The sequence below is a fragment of the Sphaerodactylus townsendi genome, linkage group LG15, assembly GCF_021028975.2.
Source record: "Sphaerodactylus townsendi isolate TG3544 linkage group LG15, MPM_Stown_v2.3, whole genome shotgun sequence".
NCBI lineage: Eukaryota > Metazoa > Chordata > Lepidosauria > Squamata > Sphaerodactylidae > Sphaerodactylus > Sphaerodactylus townsendi.
The window spans coordinates 6,562,657-6,588,171 of NC_059439.1; the positions used below are offsets into that span (position 1 = coordinate 6,562,657).

The 25,515-nt window shown below is 48.3% G+C and overlaps 1 protein-coding gene and 1 long non-coding RNA gene across 3 annotated transcripts; one reads left to right on the forward strand and one right to left on the reverse strand.

Annotated features, from left to right (window-relative positions):
- Positions 1-22,161, reverse strand: PGAP3 (post-GPI attachment to proteins phospholipase 3). Of its 2 annotated transcripts, XM_048516353.1 has the most exons (8): positions 21,932-22,161; positions 17,401-17,498; positions 14,915-15,067; positions 13,774-13,836; positions 13,188-13,249; positions 12,430-12,566; positions 10,535-10,739; positions 1-1,006 (listed from the first exon to the last, which is right to left on the reverse strand). In XM_048516353.1, exons 1-8 carry the CDS (start codon positions 22,119-22,121, stop codon positions 943-945), a joined length of 972 nt encoding a protein of 323 aa, XP_048372310.1. In that variant the 5' UTR covers positions 22,122-22,161; the 3' UTR covers positions 1-942. The 2 variants fall into 2 exon arrangements, with proteins under 2 accessions (XP_048372310.1, XP_048372311.1); XM_048516354.1 differs by lacking the exon at positions 12,430-12,566.
- LOC125443946 lies at positions 21,937-25,499 on the forward strand. The gene is made up of 3 exons (XR_007246209.1): positions 21,937-22,227; positions 23,459-23,764; positions 25,448-25,499. It is a non-coding gene; the product is annotated as an uncharacterized LOC125443946 (long non-coding RNA).
- The last annotated feature ends 16 nt before the right edge of the window (positions 25,500-25,515 follow it).

Genomic DNA, 25,515 nt, shown 5'->3' on the forward strand with positions numbered 1-25,515 from the left:
GTTTGTTGTGAGGGGGAAAGGGCAAGGAGATTGTCAGCCCCTCTGAGTCTCCTACAGGAGAGAAAGGGGGGATATAAATCTAAACTCTTCTTCTTCTTCTTCTTCTTTCTTCTTCTTCTTCTTCTTCTCCACCCAGCTGGGTTTAATCTGACTCACTGGCTTAAGCCCTGGAGCCTGATTATTAATGCCAGGTCGCAGGTCCAGCATTATAATGAACAGAGTGTGGCTGAGTACTAGCAAAGTATCCATGCCATCTGGGAGGAATCACAGTCAGTTTGCTCAGACAGAAGACCGAATTGGGCTCCAGTGGATCATGTGAGAGGGAGCAGACATCATCCGGAGTTGGACCCGGAATCTTCCTTTTATCAAATGAATCCCCACACTCCCCACAGGATTCACAGCAGTTCCTGATGAGAAGGCAAAGGATCATCTCTCAAGAAAGCAACTGGATGCTCTTCTTCTGCTGAAGCTCTCGACACAGCACAAACGAGGTGCCTGGATGTTCCAGCCCGCCCCCCACCCCCTTCTGCAATACGTCCAAAGCCTCTTTAGCTGAGCCTACGCTGAGTGGCCACTTGCAAAACTGAGCCACACTGAAAGGAAAAGGGATCGTGGAGAGCGAGCCGAGACCGAGAGTGTTCCTGGTTCTCTCTAAAAAGCACACACAAAAATTTAAAAGGCAGAATGAAGAGCCCCCAAGCCCCGTTGCTAGGGAGGGGAAATGTGTATCCTGATACATCCAGGAGACAGGCAAACAGTGAATCACGTCATGGCAACCAAATCCAGATAACAGACACTTCAAGGGCATAAGGACAGGAAAAGAAGGGCCGACTGCCGCTCCTCAAAACAATGCAGGCCTGGGTCCTCGGGCGCGAGAAGTGGTCGGTGGGTGTCCTCCAAAGAGGCCCACGCTCTTCCGCAATCTGCGTTCCACCACAGGCTTTAGTCTATTTTAAGAACGTGTGAGTTGGCCTTCAAGAGATACAGGCTATCGTCCACGAGGAAACTGTGAAGAGAAGAAGAAGGAGGGATAAGTTTGGCTGTCTTGGGGGGAGGGGGGGTTAGCTGGGTTTGTTACAAGCCCTTGAACAAAATTAACCACTCAGCCTGCGGAACCCACATCCACATGACAGCCGGCACGGTGAAGTGGTTAAGAGCGGTAGATTCTAATCTGGAGAACAGGGTTCGATTTCCCACTCCTCCGCAAGAACAAAGGAGTCTTATCTGGTGAACTGGGCTTGTTCCCCGCTCCTACGCATGAAGCCTGCTGGGTGACCTTGGGCCAATCACAGTTCTCTTTGAACTCTCAGTTCTGCCTGCCTCACAGCGGGTCTGTTGTGGGGAGGGGAAGGAAAGGAGTTTGCAAGTCGCTTTGAGACTTCCAACGGGTGAGAAAAGTGGAACGTAACCAAAACTCTTCCCTTCTCTTCAGACTCCAAAGATTTGGTGAGGAATCTACTTCTTGCTATGCTCTGATTCCACCCTGCCCACTCATCACTCGCCATGTCCCAGGACTTCATGCATGCTCAATTAAAGTAGATCAATGAACTGCGGAAATGGGACTGCCAGAAACAGTGGCCTGGGTCCCAGGAGTCTTCCTTCAGCAGGAGGCAGAAGTCTCCCCAGACTGGAGGAAGACTCCCAATTTGCTCAGCAAATTCGCAGGCTCCATTCCACCAGCTGCACGGACTACCCAGCTTCCATGTCAATGTTCCTGCCAACAGGCTGCACATTTCTTTGGTTAATAAAGGTGTAAGGAATTCCATAGAAGCAGAAATAAAAGGCTTTTTGGTGTAAAAGACCGTTTATTCAGACATCCTAGAAAGCTCACGTACACGACGTGGCAGGAATAAAGTCTCCCGCCAGAAGCACAGGTTATAACTCTGTCCATCCCATCCCCCTTCCCGGATTCCCATGGGAACGGAGTTCTCATCTCTCTCGCAGAGATAAGGTCTCCGCCAGAGTCTCCGCCGCAGATGCTGGCCCATCGCCCGGGTTATGGAATTCAGTCAAGGCCAGGCGGCTGTCCTGAACATCAACACCATTGAATCCTTTACACTCTGCCTCCCTTAAGAAAAACTTCTCCCCCCCAGGTTTGTGTGGAAAAGTGCGGTGGAAAGCAGAAATGAGGGCAGGGGCGTCAATATTTTCGGAATAGACCCATTGATTATACCCAGAGGAATATCCCACCCAAGAGACTAAATATTGCAAGCGTTTGCGATTAAAACGAGAGTCCAGGATGGCGTCAATTTTCGTAATGCTTGTGGCCATCAATTATAGTCGGCGGGGGTCTCTCCAGGCTGGTCGTGCCAGGCATCGGAAACGGGAGCCTCCTTGAGCAAACTGGAACGAAAGACAGGATGGATATTACTTAGAGAATTAGGCAAGTCCAATCGGGCCGTGACATCATTAATCACTTTAGTAATCTTAAAAGGTCCCACGAATCTTTTGCCCAGTTTTGAAAATTTATGTACGTCTCTGAGATTTTTGGTAGACAAATACACCCAGGCGCCCACACGTAAAGGGAAATCCGAGCGGTGCTTGTCCGCTTGAAGTTTTTGGGAGTCTTTAGCCTGCTGTAAGGCGGTCTGGACCGTTTTCCACCCCTCGGCCAGAGATGAAATCCACTGTTGGAACTCTGGAGGATTCAACGCTTCCGCAGGTAGTTGCGGCAACGGAGGGAAGGATCGACCAGACACAATTTCGAAGGGGTTTTTTTTCGTACTGCTATGAACCGCATTATTATAGGCGTATTCTGCAAACGGAATTAACTTCTCGCACCAATTGTCTTGGTGATAGTTGGTGTAACAACGTAAATACTCGCTCCAGGGTTCTGTTCCGTTCTCCTTCCGACTTCACCGCTGGCCACTTTGAACGTGGTAGAGGCTGGCAATTGCCGGGCGGCTGACCCCAACAAAGCCCAGGAAAGCTTTCCAGAACTTTGAAATGAATTGGGGCGCTTGGTCGGAGACCACCTTAACGTGGGGCGAGAGTGTAAACGAGCGATAAATATGCTGGAATGAACAGACGGGCTTAACTTTAGGAGCCGGAGGGGATGGAAGCACATGGAGATAAAATGGGCTTGTTTAGAAAATAAGTCCACCACCACCTATACAAGACCGATTGTTGCCTTGACTTTCTGGCAAATCCGTAATAAAATCCATGGAGATGACTTCCCAGGGGCGGGAGGCCACCGGGAGAGGCTTCAACAGACCATGGGAGTTTTCCGGAACGGATTTGGCTTCCGCAGACAAATAACAGAAAGCGTAACCTTTTGATATATGTCTCAATGTCTTTAGCGTAAAGCATCGCTGCCACTCAAAATTGACGCATGTGGGCCAAAATGCAGAGTCTTAAGGAAGCCAAAATGTCCAGCCCGAAGCGGGCATCATGACAGGCCTCCGAACCTGCTTACGGAGGGGGGGGAGGCATCGCACTCAACAATCCCCCCTGTCAGCCAAACACCATTCTCCAGGCGCAATTGGGAGTCACCTTCCTCCGGCCAGGTGGCTCGCGCAGGCCTCCGGGCCTCCTCGAAGTTCTCGTGAGGGAAAGCGAGAGACCAGGCTGGGAAATGGGTGGAGAGGCGGAGGAGTGGACGCCTGAGATCGAGTGGACAGCCAGCCCCAATTGGGAGGGGAGAAGAACAGTCGCGCTTGGGATATCCCGTAAGGCAGCTCCACCCCTCCTCGGCAGGCGCTGAAAGCCTTGGCGATCAGCCAGTTTATTGGTTTTTTCCGGGGAAAAAATGGACAGTGAAAGAGAGAACGAGAAAAAGAAATCGGCCGCAACGGTGGAGTTGTTTTGCGGACATCTTGAGGGGGGGTGGAAAAGGGCGGCCAAAGTTCTGCGGTGATCCCAATTCAAACTTGAAAGGGGTGTTTAGCCCCTCCCAGCCAGTGGCGCCAAGTGGAAAGATGCTACTTTGATGGCCGCAGTCTCTTTATCCCCTACAGTCCAGTTGAGCTCAGCACCGGAGAATTTCTTTGATAAATAAGCACACGGAACCAGCCTATCATCTTTATTTCTCTGCAACAGGGCTGCACCAAGCGCTTTGTCCGAGGCATCCACGTGAACCACAAAAAAAGGAAGATCTGGGTCAGGGTGTTTTTAGGGATAGGTCTCGGTAGTAAAAGCTGATTTTAAATGTTGAAAGGCTGGTCTGACATTCTTTAGAGCCAGGAGGAAGGGGGGGGCCCCGGGCTTGGCAGCCTGTGGGTCTTTACCCTTAGTCGCTGTAAAGAGGTCTGTGGAGTGGGAGAGTCAGTTCAGTTTAATTGGGGTGGTATAAAGTCCACGTGCATAGAAATTAGCAAACCCTAGGAAAGATTGGAGTTCCTTCCCGATTGGTAGGGGCGAGGCCATTGGAGGACTGCTTCAATCTTAGCAGGATCCATTTTTAGCCCCTCGGAAGAGATCCAGTAACCCAAAATGAGTCGAGTAAGAGGGTTTTGGGTGGAAACAACATTTAGAAAGTTTGGCAAAGAGGGAGTTGTCGAGCAAGCTTTTTAATACTTCCCGAACCAGGGCTTCATTCTCCGCCATGGTTTGTGAATGAATTAAACCATCATCTTAAGTATACCCACTACTCCCTTGGTATAATAAATCATGTAGAACTCTTTCGTTGATAAGTGGGCCATAAAAGCTCCGGGGCCCCACTTAACCCGCGAATGTGCATTATTGAAGCATTCATACTTGGTCCAAATTTTGTATTGAATGCAGTCAAAATGTTCATAGCCTTCCATCGCAATCCTGACCCCTTCTGTAGTAAGCTTCTCTTAGAAGTCCAACTTAGTAAAAATCGCTGCCCCTTGCCCAATGCATCTAAAAGGTCCTTGATTAATGGCAACGGGTATTTATTGGACAGGGAAACCGCATTGAGTCCTCGGTAATCCGTAGCAGAGCCTTAAAGACCCGTCCTTTTTTTTTAAACAAATAATACAGGAGCAGCATGTGTGTGTGTTTGGTAGCTCGTCGTATGAACCCACGCAAGCAAGGTTCTTGTCTAAGAAGACTAACGAAGTTCCTTCTCCTCATTGGGACCTCATCGCGGTAGATTCTACCCTTTGGGCAGTTGGAGCCCCTGGCTGTGGCTAATAATAATGATTTTGCAGTCAGTGTCTCTATGGGGTGGCAATTGATCGCATTCTGATCCCTCTGAAATACCCTGGCTAAATCTTGGTAAGCCGGTGGGATGCCGTAGATTCGGGAGCAATTGAGCCGCTGCACCGCTGACGGCCAGTGGGGGGTATGTCATTAGGGAGGGTGAGTTTTCCAATTCATGTGTTCTCCTACAGGGAGGGTCAGTGGAATTCTAAGATCCCTGGCTCTTTCCAAAATGAATTTTGGTTCATGCAACAACAAATCTTCATGGCATGCCCAGGGACTATGGAGGTTTGGCCACCGGGCTTCAGAAATAAAAAAAACTAATTTCTCCCAATGGTCAGCGCAGCGGAGGAGGACCGCCATGCGCTTTGAACTGGGCCGGGTCCTTCTCGCCCCGAGAGTGGCTGCCAGCCCATTTGGGTGAACGGTATGTGGGCTTAGCCAGGGGGGACTCTGTCTAGTCCAAGTTCCTCCTAGCCCACCTGGGGCCGTGATTAAACAAATGGGAGCAATTCCAGAATCTACATAAGGGCTGAGGCTATAATATCGAAAGTGCGTGCTTTAGCGGGGTTGGCCAGAATCGCTTGAATCGTGAATGGAGCTTTCGCCGTCTTCACTTCACCGTGATCTGGAGTCGAACTCCATATCCATGGGGGGGCTGAAGAGAGGCAAACAGCTGCTTCCCCCTCTTCTGGGTCAGCCTTCGTAACTGCCTTAGATGAGGCCCGCTGGGGCGGCCCGGATTTGCGCGGTGGCTTGGCAGATGGGGTGCCAGCGGCCAGAGCGGTTGGTTTCTGTTTTTCGGCAGTTGGTACGCCAGGATGACCCGGTCCTCTGCAGTAAAGACACAATCCTAGACGGGCGCACGGCCGGAGGTGGTTTCGGGTAGAGGCTGCTGTTGGGCTTGGCTTGCGATAGTCGTGAAAGCGGTGGTCGAAGTGGCGGGTTTTGGGCGTATGCGGCCCCCGGCACGCAAGCGTAATCCAAACGAGATTTGCCACTTGAGATCCTAAGCTCGATCCAATCAGCAATAGTGCTGGGATCCGAATAAGGAACACCGCTTTCACGCAGTTTGCCGGGCCGACGGCATCCGAAGTATTCACATTTCATGCGTTTTCAGGCCACTCATAGGAGGGAGCCGCAGCAGCCGCCGCATCGTAAATTCACGGGCAAATTCCGCAAAGGAGCGGGTTGCCTTGCTGGAATAGATTTGATGGTGCCGGATGGCTTCATTTTCAGCACCCGGATCTTGGAAGCGCAAGCCCTTAAGGCTTGGAGGAACGCAGGCACCGCGGCGCATGGTATCCCTCCCTTTGCAGACTTCAAAAAAAGAGTCACAAACCAGTCGTGCTGCCAGAAGCCCATCCAAGACGGAACCGGATGTCCCGTGATTTTTTTCAAGGCGTTCAGACCGGGTACAAATCGGGCTATAGTCCTCCATGTGGGCATCGAGTTGTAGGATGAAGTAGGGGAGTTTGGAAGCTGGTCCCATCGAAACGGGTGGCAGGTATTGGAGGTCTGTAATATCCTCTCCATCGGCCCTTGGCTTTTCCGGCTTCGGAGGCGGCGGTTGCGCAGGCTGAGGCAGCGGCGCGCAGGGAGGGCCGGAATCGTGGGAGGTGGGGCACCAACGCCGGCGCCGCTGGTGTTCTGCAGTGGGAGCAGGTCTTTGGAAGGTGGCAGATACGCCGAAAGTAGCAGGTCCCAGCAGCGCCGCCTTCCACATGCTATTGCTGTACCAGTGACAGCGTAGACTCCAACTTCTGGGGCATCTTGTCCTGCTGCTTCTTCAGCTCCTTTCCAAGGCGGCTAAGTCTCTTCCCTGGAACGTAGTCAAGGCATCCTGGTGCGCATGCAAAGCTGCTTTCCCTCGTTCCCGTTTGGCCAGTTCGCCTCTGCTGGAATAGCTGCAGTTAGTTCCACTTTATGCACGCGATGGCCTTAACGCTTCGCTGGACGCCTAAGTCCAGTTTGGAGTGTTCCAGTGGGACCTTATCATGGACTGCATAGATTCTGCATATATTGCCGCTGCAGCTGCCTTTGGCACGGGTCCACCCGGAAAAGTTGGATTTCTTTGCGCTGCTGTTCCCGGTCTTTTGCAGGTTTTCACGCTCTTGCTGCAGCTGCTCCCGCCTCTTCCCATAGCTGGGATGCTCACGGGCTCCATGCTTCCTGGGCATCTCGCAGTAGTCGGCCCACTTCCTCATCCCAGTTCCCTCTTTGACGGGAGGGGGGGGAATAGATCCGATGGGAAGGCAGGCTTTCTTCGGATTCCTCTTTCATCAGAATGCAAAGCACTCGTGTCCACCGGGCGGCTCCATCGGGGCTTCTGTGCATGGTGCAGCTGCTGATCCGATCTGGGGGGTCCGCCAATCGGAAGCCGGTAATCGGATACCCCTCCCAATCCCCCCGGGTAGTAGTCCCGGTTTCAACGGTGGTCTTGTAGGGATCGGGCCCCAGTGCTATGCCACGGCGGATGCTTGGGAGCATCACCAAAATACGGTAAGTCCAGGGAATCGCTCAATGGACTCCCTGTGTTGCCGCATGAAGCAGGTGGTCAGGCCCGTCTGCCTCCGAGACAGGTTGCATCTGAGGTTTGTAATCCACACGGAAACGGGCAGATATCCGGATCCACAGGCGCCGATCCATAGACAGCTCCCCAAACGCACTCCATGCAAGTCCACATGATCGCCTCCCTCGGCCCCTCGGGTCCCCAATGGAGTAAGGGAAGACTCGTGTTGATAATGTAGGACGTGGGAAAGAGTTACCAGCGTAGACCCGTTTCTCCCGCCTCGTCTCCTCCAAATCCATAAGGGAAAGCTCGGAGCCCTCTTTGGGGGCTACCGCAACTTCCACAGATTCAGGAATATTCAACCTCTCCATGCCGAGACACCAGAGGTCCGCTGCACTGGGAAGATAGATGAACTAGGATTCCTGCCACAATGTAAGGAATTCCATAGAAGCAGAAATAAAAGGCTTTTTGGTGTAAAAGACCGTTTATTCAGACATCCTTAGAAAGCTCACGTACACACCCACGTGGCAGGAATAAAGTCTCCCCGCCAGAAGCACAGGTTATAATCCCCTGTCCATCCCATCCCCCTTCCCGGATTCCCATGGGAACGGAGTTCTCATCTCTCTCGCAGAGATAAGGTCTCCGCCAGAGTCTCCGCCGCAGATGCTGGCCCATCGCCCGGGTTATGGAATTCAGTCAAGGCCAGGCGGCTGTCCTGAACATCAACACCATTGAATCCTTTACAAAAGGCTTACAAAATGTGCTGCGGTTTAAGAGGAAAGAGCTACAAACCAGCCTTTGGAAGAAGAGTTGCTTATTATAGCACACTTTTCTCTAGCGTTAGACTCAAAGCACCTTGCAGTCACCTTCTCCCCCCACCCCAACACACGCAACCTGTGATGTAGATTTGCTCAGCAAGGAGGAGGAGGAGGAGAATAACGATGACAACGAGGAGAAGAAGAAGAAGCAGAAGAGGAGGAGGAAGAGGAGTTTGGATTTATACCCCCCCTTTCTCTCTTGTAGGAGACACAAAGGGGCTGACATTCTCCTTCCCCTTCCCCCCAACCCCCACAACAAACACCCTGTGAAGTGAGTGGGGCTGAGAGACCTCAGAAGAACTGTGACTCACCCAAGGTCACCCAGCTGTGTTGGATTGCATAAACTAATCTAATTCACCAGATAAGCCTCCACAGCTCAAGTGGCAGAACGGGAAATCAATCCCAGTTCTCCAGATTGGAGTGCACCTGCTGTGGTGGCTTATCTGGGGAATTCAGATTAGCCTGTACACTCCCACACATACCAGCTGGGTGACCTTGGGCTAGTCACAGCTTCTCAGAGCTCTCTCAGCCCCACCTACCTCACAGGGTGTTTGTTGTGAGGGGGGAAAGGCAAGGAGTTTGTCAGCCCCACTGAGTCTCCTACAGGAGAGAAAGGGGGGATATAAATCCAAACTCTTCTTCTTCTCTTCTTCGTAACCACTACACCACTGCTGCTCCCAGAGAGTTCTGAGATAACAGTGATTAGTCCAAGGTTTCCCAGCAGTGGAGGGGCAGTGGGGAAACAAATCCGGTTCACCAGATAAGAGTGTGTTGCTCATTTGGAGGAGCAAGTAATCAAACCTGGTTCTCCACATTAGAGTGTTCCCTACTCCTTGTGGGGCAGTTATGTGAAGGAGTGGGGAATCAAACTGAGTTCTCTGGGTTTAGAGTCCACCGCTCTTAATCGCTACACCATGTTAGCTCTCTTCATAGACAGGAATGACTGTCAGCTTGTCGACCAGCCTTCTTGCTCTCATCTTCAACTATAGCTTAATGGGCAGAAACTGGCGTGCCACTAGAGTTGCCATACAGGGAAAAACTTCCTCCTGACTGCTTCTGCACATCCAGCTGCTGTTAAAGGCAGAAAAGTAAGGTTAGGCTGGTTGTCTTCGGGTCAAGAGAGACAAACCTCCCAGGCAGAATTGGGCTTTTCAGAACTCTGGGCAGCATCCTCCTGCATTCCGAACTTATGGAGCTGTACCACACAAGTGCAGACAAAAGTTATGGGTGCATGGACACCACATCCTCATGAACTTCCGTAGTTTTAGAGAAGGACCCCCATGGCACAGAGAGGTCGGCTGAGGTGCTGCAGTCCAAACTCTCTCACAGCTTGAGTTCAGTCCCAACAGAAGCGGTTTCAGGTAGCTGCCTGAGGGCTGACTCAGCCTTCCATCCTTCTGAGGTTGGTAAAACGAGTCCCCTGCTTCCCGGGGGTAAAGACTGGGGAAGGCAAACCACCTCTGTAAACACAGTCTGCCTAATGAATGCTGTGGCGTGATGTCATCCCGTGGGTCAGTAACGACCGGGTACTTTCACAGGGAAAGTACCTTCATCTTTATAAGATCCTTGTGGATCTACCTTTTCTGAGGTCGGTAAAATGAGTACCCAGCTTCCTGGGGGTAGATGGCTGGGTAAGGAAAATGGCAAACCACCCTGTAAACACAGTCTGCCTGCCCAATGTGGCGATGTGATGGGTCAGTCATGAGGCAGGGCCTGCAGAGGGGACAACCACCTTTGCACAGGGGTCTCAGAGTGCTGCTGGGGATGGAAGAAGAAGAAGAGTTTGGATTTATATCCCCCCTTTCTCTCCTGCAGGAGACTCAAAGGGGCTTACAATCTCCTTGCCCTTCCCCCCTCACAACAAACACCCTGTGAGGTAGGTGGGGCTGAGAGAGCTCCAAGCTGTGACTAGCCCAAGGTCACCCAGCTGGCATGTGTGGGAGTGTGCAGGCTAATCTGAATTCCCCAGATAAGCCTCCACAGCTCAGGCGGCAGAGCTGGGAATCAAACCCAGTTCCTCCAGATTAGATACACGAGCTCTTAACCTCCTACACCACTGCTGGACAAGCAGGAGGGGGCAGGGAGTGCGGTGCCTGACCTGTAGAAAAGGATGTTGACCGGGATGGTGCTGATGTGCCAGATGGCGTGGGCGTCGAAGACCCAGAACAACGGTGGGAAGTCCAGCAGCTCCAGCAGCGCCAAGGCTTGGAGGAGGAGGACCACCGCCACACACTTCCAGACGTAGGGCAGGCGCTGCTGGTTCCTCATGCACCAGCCCAGCCACCAGAAGAGGTTGAGGAGGCCTGTGGGGGGCAGGGAGATAAGAAAACAGAGAAGGAAACCTTCAGGTTTGCTATCAGCATTACTGACTTAGACCTTAGACCTCAATGCATGTGGCTGCAGAGTGGCAATCAATGTGGATGCAATAGTAAAGCATACAACACGTGTGGCAGTAGAACCAGGTGGATCCTCCCTCGGCTCCAGTCCTCTGAGTGCATTTGCCAGGCCACACCACCCAACATAAGCATAAGAACACAAGAAAGAGCCTGCTGGATCAGACCAGAGTCCATCTAGTCCAGCTCTTCTACTCGCAGTGGCCTTTGGGAGCTCACATGCAGGATATGAAAGCAATGGCCTTCTGCTGCTACTGCTGCTCCCGAACACCTGGTCTACTAAGGCATTTGCAACCTCAGATCAAGGAGGATCAAGATTGGTAGCCATAGATCGACTTCTCCTCCATAAGTCTGTCCGAGCCCCTTTTAAAGCCATCCAGGTTAGTGGCCATCACCACCTCCTGTGGCAGCATATTCCAAACAAATTCCAAGCAGGACAGCAAGGTGGTGAAAGTACCGGTTTCTCTCTGTTACAGCAACTCTTTCGGGGTTTCGGGCAGATGTCTTTTTCATCACCTGCTACCTGATTCTTTTACCTGGAGGGGTTCAGGACTGAACCCAGGATTTTCTGCATGCAAAGCAGATGCTATAGTACCGAGACACAGTCCCACTAACGTGAACCAGGTCTCTCCCTTGCAACTGAACCAGGGACCGCTGAAAAGCCTACGTCTTAAGTGGACGGCAGAACGGCCACTCCCACAGCTATGCTAGGGCATATGTTCCTTTGTGGGATTCGGGTAAAACTTAGCCTGGCCCTGAGAGGGACTCAATGCATGGTTTCCCAATTTTGTAATCTCGTTTTGGCGGTGCACTGTTTGCTCTGTGTATGCACTATACTGTTTTGAGAGTCTTCTCTGATTCTGTAATGCAATTTTGTGGACTGTTTGCTGAATGGATTATGCTATTCTTATGACATTGTTTTTGATGGCATTGAGTGGTAAAATGCAGTAGTGCGGTTCAAGCTCTGCTCACAACCTGAGTTCAATCCCAATGGAAATCAGTTTCAGATAGTCAGTTCTAGGTTGATGGGCAGACCCATCCAAACCTGGAGGTGGCGGGTGGCGGTGCTAATCTGGGCCGCTCTGCCACCTCCAAAAGGGCTTTCCGGGGGGGGGGGGGGCGCGGCATGTTCAAGGTTTTCTGGTGTTGCAGGGAGCAGGAAAAAGTCTTGAACTTTATTATGTCCTGTTGGGAAGTAATGGCTACTGAGGCAAGGACGTTTCTGGTGACAGGTGCCCTTTGTAAAATATATATTTGTATGTATTTTACAACTTTTGTTAATGCACCTGGCCATAGGAATGAGGCTTGCGCCTGTATGGCACCCCCATGCTTTGAAATGCAATTTTACTAAAGAGGTTTTATACACACAGGGAAGGTACATGTGTACATAACCAAAGACAGCTCAATTGTGGTTCACAGTTTCAGTATTTGTAATCTGATTAAAGCTTTTGTATTGTGATTTTAGATATTTTAATTGGCAGCGATAATCCTATATAGTTTTTCTCTTTCTTTTTTCTCTTCAACCTTTCTAGACTGTTCTGTGTTGGAATTTTCTCCCCCTCCTTTGTCTAAATGTAAAGAAACAACAGGCAGGCCTCACCGATGGCCACGTTAGCAGCCATGTTGTAGCTGTAATCGAAGCGTACAAGCGTCAGGTAAGAGATGTGACAGGCCAAGAAGAGGAGCAGGAAACTCCCAAGGGCGGTGGCAAAAGCTGGACGTCTCAACCCTAGGGTCCTGTGACAAGAAACGGACAGTGTTTAAGAAAGACACTGCAGGCTGCGGCATGCTGGGAGGATCTGATTTGTTTGTTTTCCCTCTGGGTGTGGAAAAGGGAGCTCTGTGGAGGCCAGTCCCTTGACCTCACAGGAATGAGGTGCTCATTTGCTTCTTCCCCAAAGCATCTTCTGACCAAAGCAAACAGCCAAGACTGACTTTCCTCCACATTACTGGATGAGGTGCTTCAGAGAACACAGCAGGGACATTACCCAAGTGACTGCAGGGAGCTCCCACCTTGGAAATATGACTTGGTTGGGAACTGCTGAATATAATTTTGTCATTGGACTGAGCCTCCATAGCAGGAAGACGTTTGGCTTGGAACTACTTAATGCTCTATGGAACCACCCAACATTTTGTCATTTGACTGAGCCCTCACAGCAGCCATTTTGTGGTTGGCCAAGTCAAGTTCTCAAGGCAGCCATTTTGTGAAGGCCCGCCCTAACTGTTCTCAAAGTTCTAAAAGGGTGGACAATTTCCACAGGGCTGGGGACTCCTGGCTTAGACAAATGTTGGCATCTTCCCACCCCTCTGACTAATGCCAAGCCAAGGAAATGGGAGGGTGTGGGAGGGGAGACTCACCGGACGCAGCACAAATATACAGAGTGAAGAATGACAGCAGATGCGCAGAAATAATCCATTTTCTGAGGGAAAAGAAATTCAGCTTCAGAAATGAACCAGCTCTTATTCCATGCTAGGTAATTGGCTTAAAAACAAAAGGGCAGTTCTTCTTAGCATCACTGGTTTGTGGGGAGGAGAGGACAGGAAGTCCCAAGTCATAAGGGATGAAAACTGTTTGTAATACTTTTGAGTGCTTTGATTGTGTGTTCCTCCATTGATGGCCCTTGGGATCTCTTCCAACTCTGTGATTCTAGTTATGGAATGTATTATGTGACTAGCGGTGAATCCCACTGTACAAACAAACACAACAGGCTCTAGAAAACTGTTGGTGGGTTAACGACACCTAACTATTTGGAAGCAGCACTCATTGCCTTCTGCTGTCAATATTTTTAAGACTTGTTCTTATTTTCTTCTTAAAGTTACTGGAGGAAAGGGGTTCATTTTTACCAACAGAACTGGAGTGATTTTTTTTTCACAATACCTTAAAAAAACCCTCCCCAAGTATTTATCAGATCATGCAACATTTTCATGTCCCAACACCACTCACCTCAGTTAGATTTGTGTCTCGAGTGTGAAAAATGGTAGACCAGAACCAGGCATTCAAAGAAACCTGAAAACAAGAGGGAGGGGAAAATATCCTGAATTCACAGGCTGAGACCAGAAATCTTTGGTTAGGCTTTGACACACAAATGCTACAAAAATATACAAAAACAAGTCGCTTAGTTATTTGCCTGCCAGAAATATTTCTGTTTGTTTCTGTTTCTGTTGCCCCAGGAGGTCGGACCAGAACCAATGGGTTTCAATTACCGTATATACTAGACTATTGCAACTCGCTCTACGCGGGCCTTCCCTTGCGTCTGATCCAGAAATTAAAACTGGTCCAGAATGCGGCGGCCCGTCTGCTCACGGGGGGTGCCGCTAGAGACCATATTTTACCCATGTTGCACCGCCTATGCTGGCTACCGGTTGAATTCCTAATCATTTTCAAGGTGTTGGTATTGACCTTTAAGGCCTTGCGCGGCCTGGGACCTCCGTACCTGCGGGACCGTCTTGCCCCATATGTCCCAAACCGACCTCTGCGGTCAGGAGAGGCCAATCTGCTGGTGATCCCTGGCCCCTCAATGATGCGGCTGGCCTCCACCCGGGCCAGAGCTTTTACATTCTATCTCCAGCTACGCGGGCCCTGCGGGATCTTAATGAGTTCCGCAGGGCCTGCAAGACTGAGCTGTTCCACCGGGCCTTTGGGGAGACCGGCCGCTGATGGCCCCCCCTCCCACCTTCTTCGTTTTATAACATCTGTGGATCCTACCGTCCCCCCCCCCCCTTTCCTTTTAGGGGATTTGTTAGTAGGACGCCATCTGTTTACTTGATTGGACGCTGCTTTTGTTTGGTGCTCTGAGCCTGCCTTGACTGGAAGAGCAAAAGATACAAAACCAAAACCATCAAATAAAACAATTAAAAACAAAACAAAACACCAGGAGATACTGGCTATTATCTTGTATGTTTTGGGAAGAATTACTGCAAGACATTTCCCTGAAGAACCCTCTTGGTGAAACACTTAAGGAATCTGGAGGATTTTAACTGTGGTGATAATATATTTTACTTTATTTTGCACCCCTGACCTTGGCCTTATTGTTTACAGTGTGGTCCTTTTATTTCTAGTTAAAAAACACCAGGAAATCACCTACCCAAGCAAAGGCAATGCAGGTATGGTACATGGGAGAAGAAGGCGGGACGGCGGCTTTGTATCTCTTCAGCATGACTAAATTGGCAACTCCGTTAAGGAATGAAGCAAAGGCAGAAGCAGGTTCCTGAATGAACAGGAAACGAGAGAAGGGCCACTAAGGGAGGAAAAACAGAACAAGGAGGGGGGAAAAATAATCAACCCAAAATGCAAACGTCTGTATAGGTTTTCCAGAATTATTTCAAGGACTAAAACTAGGATACCTGAAAGAAGATGAACAGCCCTACAGAAACCTCAAGGAAGACAGGCAGATCTGCAAATGGCTGGGTTTCTGACTTCAGCACATGACAAGATGCGTGTGTAAAAGCACTGTATAGTCACAGCCAACACGGCAACCCAGTAGGGTTTTCAAGGTGGTTTGCTGCTGCCTTCCTCAGCATGGCGACCCTGCTATTCCTTGGTGGTCTCCCACCCAAAAACTAACCAGGGCTGACCCTGCTTAGCTTCCAAGATCTGAGATGAGTCACAGTGACATAATATTTCTGTTTTAGAAAAGTTTCTGGTCTTTATGGTTGTGGTGGAAGCCGGTTTAAAAGACTAGCAATTCGGATGCTTAGAACAGGTGCAAGAAAACAGGCCCAACTTCATTGGAAATTAATGCAAGATAGACCTCCTGATCAGCTTTCCTCTTTAACAAAGATGCTGTTATCATTGTTAGAGCCTCTAAACCAGTGGTGGTGAACCTTTGGCACTCCAGATGTTATGGACTACAATTCCCATCAGCCCCTGCCAGCATGGCCAATTGGCCATGTTGGCAGGGGCTGATGGGAATTGTAGTCCATAACGTCTGGAGTGCCAAAGGTTCGCCACCACGGCTCTAAACCATTATGACAAAAGCTTTAAAAGGAACTGAGAAGGCAACAAGGAATCCAGCAGCAAAAAACAGCCTCAAAAAGTAAGCTCAGTAGGCTGACAAGAAGAAGAAGAGTTTGGATTTATACTCCAACTTTCTCTCTTGTACTCAAGGTGGCTTATAAACTCCTTTTCCCTTCTTCTCCCCACAACAGACACCTTGTGAGGTAGGTGGGGCTGAGAGAGTTCTGAAGAACTGTGACTAGCCCAAGGTTGCCCAGCAGGAATGTAGGAGTGCAGAAACACAACTGGTTCACCAGATAAGCCTCCACCATTCAAGTGGAGGAGTGGGGAATCAAGCCCATTTCTCCAGATTAGAACCCACCTGCTCTTAACCACTGCACCACGCTGGCTCTCATCGTGACAAGGGCCACATCTTGACTAGGGTAAGGCTCAGATTCTAAGGGGTGGGCAGGAAGTTTCCCTAGCTGCTAGGCTAGGAGAGACCCAGCTAATTTGGGGAAATGTGGGCTACAACCATGGAATTCATAGAGTGTGTAGAGGAAGAAAGCTTCTACACTAGAAGCAGGGGATCCAAAAGCTTCATACCTCAAAAGCTCAAAATCCAGTAAATGCCTATGGAAGGATTCAGAATACAACCTTGTATGCCCTATTTCCAAATCCATTCCCTTGCCCCTTGTACAAAACTATTAATTTGATCATGTCCTTTAAAGGAAGCACTGCAAACACTGGGTCATTACTGAGCCACGGGATGACATTATATCATGACAGTCACTAGGCACACTTTGTTTATGGGGTGCCACTGTCTTGCCCAGTCACCTACACATTACGCCTAGCGAGTTGGGTACTTATTTACCGATCTTGGAAGGTTGAGTCAACTTGAGCTGGATACCCAAAACCAATTTCCATCAGGATTGAACTCAGGTCATGAGCAGAGTTTTGACGGTAGTTTTCCACTCTGAACTCTTCACCCTTTCCAAATTCCAGATGGAGCATCAAATGAACTGTGTGGAAAATCTCTGCAATTCCAACGGTTTGTTCTGGTCCTACAAGATGTGCCTACATAGTGGCTAGAGGTCGGGTGGAGTGTTTAGAAACATATAGTCTCTTGGATACTGGACCGAAGATTCAAAGCCGCATTAGGAATCTTAGACTATCACCAGGCCTAAGAACACTGCAGCATCTATACTTTCCATTTTAGAAAAGTTTCTAGTCCTCAAGGTTGTGGAGGAAGATTTAAGAGGAGGATCCAGGTGGTGCTTTTTTTGAGAACCAAAATCTTGCTGCACCTGACAACATAAGTGGTGTTCACTGACTTTGGGGATCCCCATTATAATCTTTAATTCTTATGATCCCAAGTTCTTATCCATCCCCCCCCCCCCCCCCCCCAATTATGTCACTAGCACTGCTTCTCTATAGATCCCCAATTTTTTCAAGCCTGAGTTGAGGGACATAGAACACAGGTTGCCTGGTAAAGAGAGCTGGTGCTTCCAATGGGATTTCTCCCTTCTGGCTTCTTTTACTACGAGACCATGTAGCAGGGGGAGGTGCTAATTCACAGAAACCCAGATATCAACAAAAAACCCTGAGCTGACTGAACTCACGGATAGCACTCACCTTGCCATGAAACTGAGGCACTTTGTATCCTTCCTGGACATAAAGGCCCACTGTAAGCCACATACATTCGTATTTACAGTCATCTCTGCATGTCCATCCTAAAACATGTATGGAGAGAAAAAAAATAGGTAGTCATTCATTTCTGTAATACCTAAAGATGCAAAATGTCTGGAAATTTTGAAGTATTTAGACAAAACCCAGAAATATGTCGGGAAAATCTCAGCTATGTGCAATACTTTCTTATGAAATCTAAAGTTATTCTGCTGCTTTAACATAGAGTGCAGAGTTTATAATTTAGTTAGCCTACACAATTGTGCAATTTGGCATGTTTATGAAATTTTAAAAATTACAAAAAGTACAATACCCAATACTAGAAAGAGAAACTGCTGTATCCTATACTACACACATCTCCATTTTTGTCATCTAAGGGGTTTTTTTGGAGGGGGGCTGAAAATAGAAAATGCAAATTTTGCAGTATCAAAAAAAGTGTATTGTTTAGGAAGAAGTACATCAACAGACTACCAGCTTAGAACACTTAAAAACATGGACCTTTTCAACAATATATCATCATCATGCACATTAAGGCAAATTGACAAAATTAATCATATTTAAGCAAAAATAATCTTGGAAATATGTTGCATATGCTCAGAAATTATTGTTCTCTAATGCAGTAGACCGTCTTGTATGGCAAACACTCGAGTGAGCAATCCTGGTCTTGCTAAGCATTTTCCTCATTCTGAAATGTGCTGCGTTTTGTTTCGTTTTAGTTCTCCCCAAAATTTCCAATGATTCTGCTGCAAAAAAAGGAAAAAACCACTCCTCAGGTTAAAAAAGGGATTCCATCCTAAACTAGTTTACATTGCTTTTTCCTCCTTCCAGATTTCTAACGTTACCTAGAAATAACATAGTCCAATGCAACCATTTTGAAGTGACTGGGAGTTGCTCAGAATTGCAATACACATTTTATTCTAAGCAATTGTGGGACAAATAGTACTGCTGGTTTGGACAAAGAAATAGCAACGTCTGTTTTAGATTGTAAGGCAGAAAAGCCAGGGTCAAAGCCCAGGGTTTGTAGTTAAAAATGCTTTCATTGCAAGTACATGTTGCAAATGTCTGGTGTTTATCAAGCCAAAATAGATAAGCTCTTTGCAGTGAACCGGGTCTGTGTTCTTTGTCTATTTAGACCAATAAATTGTCTGTTAGGGCCCTGCGGGACCTTGGTGACTTCTGCAGGGCCTTTAAAACCAAACTGTTCCACCGGGCCTTTGGAGAGGCTGGCCGTTGACTGTTCACCACCCCCTAACCAATGTCCTGTGTACCATCTATTTGTACCATCTACTCGGCAAACCAGAGGCATTCCTTCCATTGGGCAAGGTGGAGTTTCCCAGGGCGCCCCCCCTTGTGGGGGGCGCAAAAACTGCAGGTTCGTTTGTAGGATTTTTTTGTATTTTCAGTGTTTTTCCGTTTTTGGCCTGCAGAGGGCGGAGTTTTTAGGCTAGCCGCACCAAAATTTCAGGGATTTTTCGGGAGACTCTCCTGATGATATCATCCAGGTTTGGTGAGGTTTGGTTTAGGGCCGTGGTGGCGAACCTATGGCACTCCAGATGCTCATGGACTACAATTCCCATCAGCCCCTTTCAGCATGGCCAATTGGCCATGCTGACAGGGGCTGATGGGAATTGTAGTCCATGAGCATCTGGAGTGCCATAGGTTCACCACCACTGGTTTAGGGAGTCCAAAGTTATGGACTCCCAAAGGGAGTGCCCCATCCCCCATTGTTTCCAATGGGAGCTAATAGGAGATGGGGGCTACACCTTTGAGGGTCCATAACTTTGGACCCCCTGAACCAAACTTCACCAAATCTGGGTGGTATCATCAGTAGGGTCTCATGAAGATACTCTGAAATCTTAATAATTGCACCCCTGACAGCAGGCACCCCCTAAATTTCCCCAGGTTTTCCTTTTAAATCCACCCCCTTCCTGCCAATGCTTGTTTTCTTTCTTTCTTTTATTCTCTCAATGCCTACTAAAGGTTATTATTATTATTATTATTAAATCCACCCCCTTCGGCATGGATTTAAAGGGAGAATCTGAGGTCCCCAGTTTAAACATTGAAAGTGATGCTGTTTCAGGGTGGGGGAGAATCCACCCCAAAACAGCATCACTTTCAATGTGGTTTAAACTGGGGATCTCCAGATTCTCCCTTTCTCTTTAAGGTGGATTTAAAAGGAGAATCTGGGCTCCCTAGTTTAAACACCATTGAAAATAATGCTGATTGGGGTTGGATTCCAGCATCACTTGTTTAAACTAGGGAGCCCAGATTCTCCTTTTAAATCCACCTTAAAGGGAGAATCTGGGGTCCCCAGTTTAAGTAACATTGAAAGTGATGCTGTTTCCCCCAATTGGGGGGACTGGACACAACACCATAAAAGGTTTTCCTAGCAGTAATAAAATATTTTGAAAGCATTTTGAAAATGTTTTCAAAAAAATATTTTTTGCTGTGTGGCATAGCCCATTGCTGTGCTCAGATTTGTGAGCTGGGGCATGTACTATACTGTGATGGTGTCTTTGAAATGAGTTGGTGGAAAAAATCATTGTTTGGTCACGGTGGGAGAGGGTGGCCACCCATGGGGGGGGGGGGGGAATCAAACTCAGGTTTTGCCCAGGGCTCCAGTTTGCCTAGGTACGCCACTGCGGCAAACTGCTGGTCCCCTCCCAGGGGGTGGGAATCTCAGATGCCATCTAAAATCTAAGTCTGAGTTATGTTGCTACTGAACTTTAATGTATTTATTCTGATTTGCATTATGTTACTCATTGGTTTATTTGTATTGTTTGATGGATTTATTGTACACCGCCCAGAGAGCCCTTTGGGGGTGGGCAGTACACTAAATTTAATAAATAAATAAATAAATACTTTTTTTCCCGGCAAGCCTTTATTGGCATAGACAACAGTACAACAATAGTAAAAAACTGATTAAAAACATATACAGTACAGGAAATAAATGTTAAGAGGAAGGAAATCTACTGGCATTTAGTAATTTCCAGAAGAAAGTCTGCCACTATCATGGGCCCCTTCCGCACACGCAAAATAATGCATTTTCAAACCACTTTCACAACTGTTTGCAAGTGGATTTTGCTATTCCGCACAGCTTCAAAGAGCACTGAAAGCAGCTTGAAAGTGCATTATTCTGCGTGTGCGGAATGAGCCATACAGAGAGAAGGACAGTGGTGGGATCCAAACATTTTAGTAACAGGTTCCCTTGGTGGTGGGATTCAAACAGTGGCGTAGCACCAATGGGGCGGGGCACGATGGGTACGTGGCCGGGCATTCCGAGGGCGGGGCATTAATAATTTCTGTTACTGTAAAAAACTCTTACTGTAAAAAAAAGTTCCTAATTTCCAGCTGGTATCTTTTGGTCCATAATTTAAACTCATTATAGCAAGTCCTATCGTCTACTCCCAACAGAAACAACTACTTCTCCTCCAATTGACTGCCTGTCAAATACTTAATACTTTCAAATACTTAATTTTGTTTCTAGAAATCCAAAGAAGGATACTTTCCTTAAACAAGGAACTTTACCATATTTCTAAAACATGTTTTTAAAACAACCCAACAGGGAGAATTATCCCGTTTTCTACCTTCACTAACCAGCCACATAGGAAACAACAGGACTTTATGATTTCTGGACCTAATGGAATTTCTAACGGAAAAGCAGACCCAATTAGTAACCCCCTCTCGGCACACACAAATAATTAGTAACCCACTCTCAGGAACTGGTGAGAACCTGCTGGATCCCACCTCTGGAGAAGGATCAGGATTGTCTAGCAGGTAGTGTAATCTAAATAAATTGGGGAGATTGGGTAAATATGGAGGAGTAAGATTCACATACTTGGATCTGATTTCCTTAAATCTGAAACAGTGTAGTAATTGGTGGGCCAGAGATTCAACTGAGCCAGCATGTCTAGGAGTCCAACAAACGATGGCATGAAATAAGAGGAAGGAAGCAGTCATGCTCAGCGCTGGTCCTCATGCTTCCTTGGGAACCCTTTTGCCTGACTCCTTCTTGCTTTTTGCTGACAATTCACAGTTCACATGGTGGACCCAGAGGGCCTCCAAGGCAAGACACGTTCAGCAGTGGCTTGCCATTGCCAACCTCCGCTTCACGCCTCTGGTATTCCTTGGAGGTCTCCCATCCAAATACTTGTCAGGGTGGAGGGTAAGAGCGTGAGACAGGCCCAAGGTCACCCCGCAAGCTTTATTGCACAGTGGGGATTCGAACTCAGATCCTAGTCTGGCACTTTAACCACTACACAATGCTGTCTCTCAGAAGCCTTTACAAGAAAAGAAGATCTGATTTGGGAAATGCACACCTCACAAGCACAGACGCTCTCCCATGGGCTGCAGGTCAAAGAGAGCACATGGGAGGAGCCACAGAGGTGGTGACAGAGAAATGGGCGGGGCACTGCAGGCCCTATAGGCGTGGATATGCAAATTAGGATATATAGTGGGCGTGGCCCTCCCTTCCCGGTACCTGTGAGGCTCATGTAGAGTGGCTGCTGGGAGCGGAAGTGCCGCAGTCCAGCCCCGGAACAGTTGCGCTGCTCGCAATGGCCTAGGCACTCTCTGTAGACGGGCTCCCGGTCTCCCCGCGACCCTTGCACAGGGGCCGGGCCAGTCGCCGCCGCCCCCAGGAGAAGCAGCACCGCCGTTCGAGCCGCCATCCCGCCTCCCGGGAGGCAAGAAGCACCGCTTCCGGTACACGGCGGAAGTTATCCGTTTAATAATCTTCCTCCAGGTGTACTGCCGCTGCAAAATCATTCCGCCCTGGTACGAAGAGCAGGGCAGGGAATTGTGGGAAAGGTAGTTTATTTCGACTAAAAAAGGCATGAAAGAAAATAAAGGGACGGAGTTCCCATGTCTCGTTTTATTTAATATGCCTGGAATAAGGTCAAGCTTCCCCTGTCTGGGGCTGCAGTGACGAGACGACTTCCCCGGAGGCTTTTGTGCCTCGCCACTCTGCACCATGTAGAGATAGAGTAAAGGGAGCGTTTTTAGGGGAAACCCTGGCCATTCCTAAAACAAATAAATAAGAATGCACCTATTGAACTTCTGCCTGCAGTGCAGCTAGGGGCGGGAACGGGTGTTTCTTTACATCTGAGCAAACCTTCCCTACTCCACCCCTGCAGCCTCAGGAAGCGAAGGATTAGGGAGAGGGTACTTTCTTATTGGAAAGAACTTCTGCGGTGAAACTTTCAACTAGAAAGAAAGCCATGAAAGAAAATAAGGGGCAGTTTGCACGGAAGCACTGCAGGCGCCTTCATGGCTTTTTATTTGTTGATTTCATGTGCCTGGAATAGGCAGGTAGTAATTCAATGGGTGCAGCTCTCCCCAGCCTAGATCTGCAGGGATGAGAAAACCTCATCAAATGTATTTCTGTCTCCCAACTCTAAATGGTGTAGAAATAGAGCAAAGGGAACTGTTTTCTCCTCCCTTAAATGCACTTGTTCAACTTCTGCTTGCAATGCAGCTGGGGCCAGCAGCTGCAGGAAGCAAAGGAGGGGGGGGGATAACTTTTGGGGGGAAAGGAGCTAGGGTGGTCCATGGGTTGGGTCAAAGAGTCACGGTTTAGCTTTTTCCTGGGATCTCTAGGGGAAGCAGAAATATCAAGACAGCAATCCAGCCTCCAGGCAGCTCATCTCCGGACTACAGATATCTGCTCTCTTGGAGAAAATGAATGCAGTGAAGGATGGAATATGTTGCACTGTACTCACTAAGGTCTTCGTCCTCCCCAGATTCCATCCCCAAATTTTCAGGAGATTCCCAACCTAGAGCTGGGAACTCCTCATCCCCCACTGGAGACCAGGGGGACCCGGCAGTGGTGGGATTCAAATAATTTAACAACCGGTTCCGGTGGTGGGATTCAAATAATTTAACAGCTGTTTGTTTACAAGCACCATTTTAACAACCCGTTCTGCCGAAGTGGTGTGAACCTGCTGAATCTCACCACTGGGACCTGGCAACCCTAGGTTGGCTTGAAAACCTTTGCTTTTTCTTCCAGCTCAATTCTTCCATCTCCCACCATTTAGCATCACCACAAGCTTCTTCTGACCCTCTAGGCAACTCTGCCCCCAGCTTTACATCATCTTGTCTGCCTGAAATGAGCTTACTGCTCCCACCCACCTCCTTGTGCATCTTTGGGCCTAACAACATGATACAGCATTCTAGGGTCCAGCAAGCGGGAAATGTGCTAAGTCCAGAAGTAAAGCTCATCCTTAGGTGAATGGAGGCCAGTTCAGCGAACAACCTGAAACAGCCTTGAGGAACCACTGTTTGGCCTGTTGGGGTCATGCCATGTACTGATGAGGTGTGTCTCAGTTTCTTCTTTGGTTCAAATAGTTGATCTTGGCGGGGCTGTCTGGAAAACAGTGGGAAGGGGCTCTTAGATTTCAGCTCTGAACTTCCAAAGTATCTGGACTGACAGAATTTGGCATAGATGCACAGACTACCATATCTCTCAGGCCCTCAATATATTGGGCAATCCTGCTGGAATTTGATAATGGCTATATCTATCCTACCTTATTTGGGGGGGTGGGGAAGGGCGTGGAATCAAGTTTATTCTCGCTCAAGTTAATTCTAATTCATTTAAATATATGTTAATGGTATTAGTGTCTGCTGCTAGACTAAAAACTTGGCTAATTCATGTCCTCTTGTTGCAGTGCTGAATTGAGGTTTATTTTCCTTGGCTGCTATCAGGATGTTGATGGTTGTGTTGTTTTGTGAAGGGTTTTTGCGCACTTTGGTATTTGTTAATTACACTTATGTATCATTTCAGGTGTTACAGTGCTGAGGATGGGCCTTATGTTCTCAAAATAAGCACATTCTCTATAATAATACAGTCCTTCAAACACCTGTTAGTATGAACCTACTGTCCAATTATTGACTGCACAGGATGACACTTAGTTATATAGTTCTTAGGATGACACTTAGTCCCCCCCCCCCCCACTCAACACTGGATTGTCCTTTTTTGTTTATATTGCTGGGATTTCTTGGGGTAGAAGGACAGGAGGTCAGAGCTGTGTGGATGCAATATGGAATTAAATAATGGTATGGTTGTGCTTTGTTTGTTTTTAGATCCTTTCTTAAGAATTTGTATTTTCCCATTGTCTTATGTTGGCAGAGCTGCCCAGAGGGGTGTGTGAGGGGCAATTTGAGCCAGGCTTCCGCAAGGAAGAAGTCCAACTGCGTCAGCTCCTGGGTTTGCTGTTGGCCCTGCCACATTGTTTGCCAGAATTCTTGGTGTTTTCCAAAAACTTTTCATTTAAAGAAGAGGAAGAAGAGGAGGAGGAGGAGGAGGAGGAGGAGTTTGGATTTAATTCCCCCTTTCTCTCCTGTAGGAGACTCAAAGGGGCTTACAATCTCCTTGCCCTTCCCCCCTCACAACAAACACCCTGTGAGGTGGGTGGGGCTGAGAGAGCTCCGAAAAGCTGTGACTAGCCCAAGGTCCCCCAACTGGTGTGTGTGGGAGTGCATAGGCTAATCTGAGTTCCCCAGGTAAGCCTCCACAGCTCAAGCGGCAGAGCGGGGAATCAAACCTGGTTCCTCCAGATTAGAATGCACCTGCTCTTAACCACTGCGCCACTGTGGGACATGGCACAAATATAAGATGACATCAATACTCCAAACCCCCAAACAAAAGCCATTTCATACCACCAAAATAAGACAGTGCAGCATGCAAGCGTTCAGGTTCTCCAGATCTCTTTATTGGTCAGGATGCTAAAAACAAAGAAGGGAAAGGGAGAAAAAGATGTATTGTCGAAGGCGTTCACGGATGGAATCATTGGGGTGTCGTGTGATTTCCGGGCTCTATGGCCGTGTCCTAGTAGCATTTTCTCCTGACATGTGGGATCAAAAGGCCAGATTACTACAATACAGATGCCCTCAGTATTGATTATGCTATCTTCATGGTTACTCATATGCTAAATGGGTGGATCCCACCCAACACATGCAAATCAAGCTTGATAACTGCACCCTTTACACTTGTCAACAGGCAAATGGTTTTTTCTCCCACCCTGGACATTCCACTGGTATATATACTGCACTTGCTTTACTACCACC

Bases quoted from the DNA above. Each gene is read 5' to 3' on its own strand.
- PGAP3 (XM_048516353.1), bottom strand. From the start codon at position 22,121: ATGGCGGCTCGAACGGCGGTGCTGCTTCTCCTGGGGGCGGCGGCGACT. The intron at 13,250-13,773 runs GTGAGTGGTGTT...CTTTTCCCTCAG, and splicing joins GAGACACAAATCTAACTGAG to AAAATGGATTATTTCTGCGC. The intron at 12,567-13,187 runs GTGAGTCTCCCC...TTCTTGTCACAG, and splicing joins GTATATTTGTGCTGCGTCCG to GACCCTAGGGTTGAGACGTC.